Source organism: Tetrao urogallus (genome assembly GCF_951394365.1).
Source record: "Tetrao urogallus genome assembly, chromosome: 5".
NCBI classification, from domain to species: Eukaryota; Metazoa; Chordata; class Aves; order Galliformes; family Phasianidae; genus Tetrao; species Tetrao urogallus.
The window spans coordinates 30,100,465-30,108,057 of record NC_136818.1 but is presented as its reverse complement, the minus strand read 5'-3'; the positions used below and the strand labels follow the sequence as shown (position 1 = coordinate 30,108,057).

General features: G+C 46.3%; 1 protein-coding gene across 1 annotated transcript; it reads right to left on the bottom strand.

Annotated features, from left to right (window-relative positions):
* Positions 1-665: 665 nt before the first annotated feature.
* Positions 666-5,219, bottom strand: LOC306946191 (lipase member M-like; the record flags this gene model as incomplete). The annotated part of the gene is made up of 9 exons (XM_079535164.1): positions 666-896; positions 1,076-1,141; positions 2,379-2,450; positions 2,909-3,055; positions 3,569-3,705; positions 4,024-4,133; positions 4,265-4,463; positions 4,703-4,820; positions 5,118-5,219. 9 exons carry the CDS (start codon positions 5,217-5,219, stop codon positions 666-668), a joined length of 1,182 nt encoding a protein of 393 aa, XP_079391290.1.
* Between the last annotated feature and the right edge of the window lie 2,374 nt (positions 5,220-7,593).

Below are 7,593 nucleotides of genomic sequence, written 5' to 3'. Positions count from 1 at the left end.
CTTTCCAGGTCCTTGGATGAGGCCTCGTGCCACCCCTCCTTCACCAAAACTCACACCCCAAATTACATGCTCAATTTCTGGAGTAAAAAGTCAGATCAAAATGCCTTTTCATCAAGCTGTGTGTACTGGCAATGCATCAGAGCTGGCAAGGGAGTATTGATTTTGTGGCTGAGGCCACTCTCTATTGGCAAGAGGAAGGATATTCTTTTGTATTACACATCCCCCAGATTCTTCAGGTCGCTGTGGGAGCTCACCTGTAGCCAAGGGATAACTTATTCTGGCATTGGTAGGAAGCCTGGGGCCAACCAGGCCACAATATGCCCCAGACAATCAATACTTTGAGCCAAGAAAAATAAAAAAAATATTGCCAGGATCTTCTGCACACCCCTCCCCAGCAGTGGCGTGCAAGCACAAACACGGTGCGCCTACCAAGCAAAAGGTGCAGTTAAGTTGTTATACAAGAGTTTATTGCAATTTCCAGTCACAGAGGGCAGACAGAATTTAAACAGTGATTTTTTTAACTCATTGAATTAGTGCAGAATAGGATGGTAGGAGATATTTTTTAAAAGGGAAGAGGAGAGCAGCACACCTCATCCAAAACTCGTGTCACTGAGATTGTGGGAACAAATGGTTCCTTCACCCTAGGCCAACATGTAGTCTCTTCATTAATTTTTATCCATCAGAGTGACAATCTGTCTGTACATGCGCTGTGGGGCATCCTTACCCCAGTGGTGGTCAAAGTGGTTCCAGTCTGGGAAGTGCTCATGGTGGATGATGTTGGTGATACGGAAGAGCAAGCGACTGGTCTCCGGAGGCGGGTTCACCCAGTCCTGCCCACCACTCCACAGTGCAGTCGGCACTGTCATGTCTTCTATCCTGTAGAAGGGCGGGGTGGTCTGGGGGAAATGTGGTAGTTATTCATCGGCTATGACATTAATAATGCCAATAGATACTAATAGGTGTGACGTACTGTGTCTAACATCCTAGAAGACTCTAGCCACATCAGCCACTGGAGTATGCGACCCTCATCCCACACAGCCAGCCTCATCCTCTTCATCCACAAGCTCCTGCCTACCTGGTTGTACTTCTCCTGATTCTTCTCCCCGTAGTCAAACTGCTTGAACTCCCCAGTTTTGGCAGTCTGAAGCAGAAAGTGTTAAGAATCATAATCGTGGAATAATTGAATCATAGAATCATTGAACAGTTTGGATTGGAAAGGACCTTAAAGCCCATCCAGTTCCAACCCCCCTGCTGTGGGCAGGGTTGCCACCCACTAAACCATGTTGCCCGAGGCCCCATCCTACCTGGCCTTCAGCACCTCCAGAGATGGGCATCCACAGCTTCTCTGGACCTGTGCCAGTGCTTCACCACCCTCTGAGTAAAGACTTTCCTCCTAACATATATTCTAAACCTGCCCTCTTTTAGTTTTAACTCCCTCCTTCTTGTCCTATTGCTATCAGACTGTGTAGAAAGTCAGTCTCCCTCCTTTTAAGTACGGGACGGCTGCTTTCTCCCTGGAGCTTTTCTGTCCTCTGGGCTCAACAAGCTCATCTCCCTCAACTTTTCCATGTAGGACAGGCGCTCCAGTCCTCACATCATCTTCACAGCCCTCTTCTGGGCCCACTGCTCAAACTTCTTTGCGTCCCTTAGAATGGCATCCCTTTTTTTCTGCACCATTCATCTTAGTGTCATCATCAAACTTATTAAGGATGCACTCAGTCCCACTGTGTCATTTATGAAGATGTTGAAAAGCAGCAGTCTAAGATGGACCCATCTTCACCACTCTTCACAAACTTCCACCTGGACATAGAGCCATTGACCACAACACTGTGGCTATGACCACTCAAAGAGCTTTTGTTACACTGAATAGTCCAGCCTTCAAATCCATACCTTTGCAATATATAGATAAGAATGTGATGTGGGACTATATGAAAGGCGTTGCAGAAATCCAGGTCCATGACATCACTTGCTCTTCCTTTGTCTACTGGTGCTCTTCCTTTGTCTACTGTCACTCCATCACAGAAGTCCACAACACTGGTCAGGTACTATCTGCCCTTGGCAAAGCCATGCTAGCTGTCTCAGATCATGTCTTCATCTTGCATGTGCTTTAGGAACTCAGGTAACAAACACTCTGGATCAAGCACACTGGAGCAAAGAGAGCATCCCAAAAATATCTCCATGGGGTGCTTACCCAGGACTGTACCAGACTTCTTCACTATTATCTACTACTCTTTGGTGTAGTAATATCAAATTACTTTTGTTAACTTTACACACTATTTCCTTATCCGCTTCTAGGGTGAACGAAGCAACATTTTAAAATACCATATTCACAGATCAAAAGACATTTGCTATAGTAATTATAAAATCAGAGTAACTACCTGTCCCCAGTGGAGAAGGGTTTTTACTGATGTATAGTCTGGAAAATGAGCAAGGTATACATCCAGTCGACTCTGAAGAAAAGGAAGTATTTTCAAAGTGATTTCAGAATGATGAAAATCATCATCATAATAAAATCTGTCTTGTAACTGCTATGTAATTTTTACATGTGAAAGTATCTCTACTCTATTCAGAGATGAGTAGCTGCTTTTAAATATATGTCATAAACCATCACTTTAAAATGTAGATACAACCAGACCAGTCAAAGATGTTTTTGTTTGGTGCATAATTCATAACCACTTTCTCATGCTGTCATCTTTATCTCTGCCATGCAGAGAATATTTACCCCACAGCATCTAGGTAAAACACTTACACTCAGGGCAGGATAGGAAAAAATCACCCGGCAGTGCTTTCCAGGAATGAGGAAACCTTGGCTTTTGAATCTCAGTATCTGTTTCCATTTGTCTAGGGAAAGCTCAGGGAAATTAGAAATGGAGTGTGTCACTGTGACTAAAGAAGCTGATACACCTACTACATTCAAGTTCTTCTTGTTGTATCCACCAATAAGGAAGATCTCATTTTCACAGACTTCAGCTATTAGCATGTTGCTGCATGTCTTAGCAAGAATGGCTCTCTCCTCCCTTCCCACCAGGGTTAGTTGTTTTGTTCCAAATATTATCTGCAAGAGTGAAAAAAACAGGTCACTGCATCTCCTGCAACATACGTCCTCTCTTAGCAGGACCCTCTTGACCTCAGTCAGCATTGTCAGGTAGCTACTCAGTAAGGCTGGGGACACATTTGAGCCACTCAGCCTCACAAGCAGGCTTCTCCACATCACATCTGAGCCTCAGAACAGCATGAAGCCATCACTGTCCTTTCCACCCCATGCTGTTGTGCCCATCATCTTGGTGCTCCAAAAGTTCTGCCTGAGATAGCCAGTCTCATACAGTTCATCTTCCCCTCTGTTTAAAAACAGGAACAAGTATGGGTTTAGAGTAAAACCCGTGCATGTTCAACTGGACACAGGGACAGCCTGTTGTTTGGGATCTTCAAGACCAGGCGCAGGTGTAGTTTCATTGAATGACAGCTGGAGAGCTATCACGACACAAAGGATGTGACTTACCCAAATCACTTACATTTAATTAGTTCTTTGGGAAAATGCATGGGAATAGCACAAAAAATATTACCATACCTTCAACAGTGCGTCTGGTAGAAATGCAATCTTTAACACAGGGCCTTTAACATGATGAAAGGTGTAAAGAGGAGCCAAAGCAAAGAACAGCCTGATTTTCTCAGCCAGGTGTGGCATGCTTGAAAATGCTATGAAACCTGAAAAACAGCAAGAGATCATAACAATAACCCCAGCAGCAACAATAGTGCCATATATGTCAAAATGCCTAGTTTGACTGAGGATATCTCTGACCCGGGATCTTGTTGAATTTTTTTTTTTTTTTTGTTAGAAAATGATCCTTCAGAAGGAGATTTGACTAGCAGCTCAGAGCTGGGATAGGTGGGAACAGGTGATCTTTTCCTCTGAACAAACAAACTTCTGCTGGAAGAGAAGGGGAAGGGGAGCATATCTAAAGCTAGAATAAGGCATAACACATAGTAAACTCTTTGCACATCCAGCTCCTTGTTCCCACTCACCCAGAGAGTTGCCCTGAGCATGGCCAATGTAGAAAAGCTTCTCCTGCCCAGTGTGCTGCAGGATGAAATTCACCATGGCTGGGACATCATATATGGCCATCTCATGGAAGCTGGAAAGCAAAAGAGGGGCTGGAGAGGATGCCCATTTCCCACTCTCCAGCTGTTCGCAACCTCCCAAGGATTTGGGGTGGGTAACACCAGCAGCCCTGATTCCTGGCCCAATCCTCATGCTCTTCCTCACCTGAAGTCCCAAAACTCCTCCTGGTCAACAGAGAGGTTCAGGTGCCGTCGGGACCAGCTGTTGCCCCGGCAGTTTCCAATCCATACATCATATCCTGTGTCCGCCAGGATGAAGCCCAGGCTGCTATCAGGGAGATTGTCCACCCAGTCACCACCATCTAAGCTGAACCCATGCACTATCAGCACAGGTGACCTGGATCCTGAATGAGAAGAAATCAGATACTTTACACAAGAAAATCCCTTCCTCGATGGAAAGAAAATATCCTCATGGATCTCAGTGAATATTTGAGCTCTCTGTCTCTGAGATGTCAGGAAACCCTGATCCAGGACTGAGGGTTTGCCCCAGGAAAGTATGTTTTGTACAACTTTCCTCCTGTACATAGTCTTGTTTCTGAACAGGTTCATAACTATGCTATTTGCCTGGTGAAATCAACCTCACCTGAGTCCCCAGTGTTGCCTCTGCCATGGGGAATCCGGCTCACACTGAGGAAATAGCCGTCCTCAGTCAGCACATCGTACTCCTCACTGGGGTACCCTTGGAAGTGGATCTTCTCACTCTGCAGGGACAGAAGGGCAATGGAAGAGGTGACCTACTGCTGTCCAGCATGCTGAGGCTGACATGGCCACAACATGCCATCATGGCCTGGTATCACCTTCACATGCACCAGCAGAGCCATCTATTCTGGAGAACCACCAGAGAGTAGCCAACTTCATGCAGAAGGCATGAAGTGAGAGATACCAGCAGAAAAATCAGAAAAACTTGTTTCTGGCCACATCTCATGCCCTCCCCAACAAGGCTGACCGCAGGCAGAGAACAGGGTACCTTGGGGAGGACTCTTTCCTGAAGCACTTACAATGTTCATGAACTGCTCGGGGTTTTCATGGCTCAGTTCTCCACGTGGGATGGCATCAGCCAGCTCCTGGGCCAGGCCCAGGGCCACCAACAGCAGCCACATCTCTCTGTCACACCTAGGGGACAGTGGGTCTGGTGTGAACAAGATGGAGTACTAGGGGCACCGCCAAACATTGCCTGAGTGTCCCCAGGGGATGAAGGGGGCATGTGAAAGCAGGAGGCCACCGCCACAGCCATCATGATTGACTAGGGTCTCTGCACCTAAATGTGGCCATGCTGATGTAGAATGTTGTCAGCATAAGTCTGGGGGCCACATCCATTAATGCTAGCTAGTACCCAGCTTTGTGCAATGTGCATTAGTGTGTTGGTGTTGCTTCTCACCAAAACCCAGGTTTCAGTGCTTCCCAATACAGGCCCTGTCCAGGGAAGTCAAAGACAGACCATATTACTGAAATAGCTACCTCAGCAAGCAGCACAGGTCATAAGGAGCGAGAAGCCTGGCCTGCATAGAAATTAGCAGATGTCAGACGAGTCATCCTTCCACAGGGTATAACAATAATCTTCTCAGCACTATTGTCCTGTTGCAAAACTTATCCCAGATTTTCATTCCAATTGTGTTTTCCTGCTGCACACCCTTCTTAGGAAACAGTTTCTTTCCCTTGTTGGGGTGGACAGAATTGTTTGTATTCAACTTTCTGTAGCATTTACTTATAAAAATAGTAAAATGTGGCAGTGAATGAGAAGCAATGCTAACCCCTTGTCCGTTGAATTTGAGGTACTGCAACAACATAACTTATTTACCTTTAAATTATGATTTTTTTTTGGTAGCCATTGACATTAAGATGGCATAAACTGCCAAAGACCAGCAAGGCTGTGTCAGAGATGCTGTGCCAAGAGAGCCTGCTTTTCTGCATTTGTCAGAAAGATTTCCTTGCCTGTCCAGAAGAGCTGTAAGCCCTGCACTGCCTTTGGCCAGCCAGTCTGAGGCTGACGAAGAAGAAGTAGGTGCTGTAATGAGGAACTTGTGCGGGGGGTTCAGACTGCATGCAAGAGTGTAGGACGTGCAAGCTGCCTTGGGACAAGGTAACAAGGAAAGAGGGATCTACGTTTTGGTTTTCAAGGCTTGGCTGTACACAGGGTGATCTGATCTAACACAGGGGATGGTCCCACTTGTAGTACTTGGACCAAAGACTTGCAGAAGTCCCCTCTAAAATGCAGCAGCCCATCCCCTCACCCAGCTGAGCAGTGGGCTCTGTCGGTAGGAAGAAGCACTAAGATGTTGCATACAACCTGGAGGACGTGACTGAAGGCTCTGCTGTCCAAGTCAACATTATTTAAATATTGCAATGGCACACCTCAATAGCCCAGACCTAGAACAAGCTCTGACTCAAAGCCCACAAGTGTCAGTGAGAGCACTGGCATTTAGTCATTTACCCATTTATGTTTAGTAACTTGTCCTGCTATCCCAAGAGATCAAACCTCTGTGCCAAAGGAGGAAGGAAAGAGATTAGACACTGTAGCATTCAGCATGTTCATTAATAGGCAGTAGGGTTTCAGAATACATACAGGGTAAGATCACATACAGCCCAAATGAAATGATGGTCCACATCTCCTGCATGCAAGACATCTAAGTTTCATCAGTACTCCTGGAAAATACCCCAGGTACTTGGTGCATTCCAGAGCCAGCCTGCAGCAGGGCATCCCCTGCTTCCACCAGCAGAGCACTCCCATCAGATCCCATTTCATCTTCTTTGGAGGTTCTGCGGCATCTTATAGCACCTCTGAGCTCAGACCCCAGGTATTGAGGGTCCATTAACCCAGTCCTGCCAGTGTTTATCCCCCCGCACTAAACAAAGGAGTCTACTAGAAAACACCAACAGCCCACACATTTGACAAAAGTCCAGCAGTGCCTTTCTCAGAGGAGAGACCATAACACAAGCAGGATCCAACAAAGCCAAAGCTATCGATGTGGAGACACACACATGACCTCAGAAGGGACAGAGAATCAGAAAAATGTCCAACCAGAGCCATGAGGTTTGCACTACTCCCTGAGCTCACTGCAGCAGAGCTGATGCTCACAAAACCCTCACTGCTCAGATGCACAACTGCAAAGCAGACTCTCTAGAGGAAACTACTACAGAGACCAAAATGCTCAAGCTCTTGATGCGTGTCTCTAGAAGCAGAAATGAATAGCAGGAGCAACAAAGAACACCTTTTGACTCCATTGGAAACATTTCTTTCAGTAACAGCATGAGCTAGAAGGAAAGTACACAATTCAGCTCAACCTGACCTTCTGCTCCACGCCCGTCCGTGCAGTTGGGAAGGACAATGACATCAAGTGAGCTGGTTACCGTGGCTTATAAAGGCACACACAGAGGCTGAGGTTTGTCCATCAAGGACACAAAACCTGACCTCTCTGCAATGATGCTGCCTGCTCTTCCTCTCCAGGATAATTCAGGAAGGGTGTCCTGAACCTC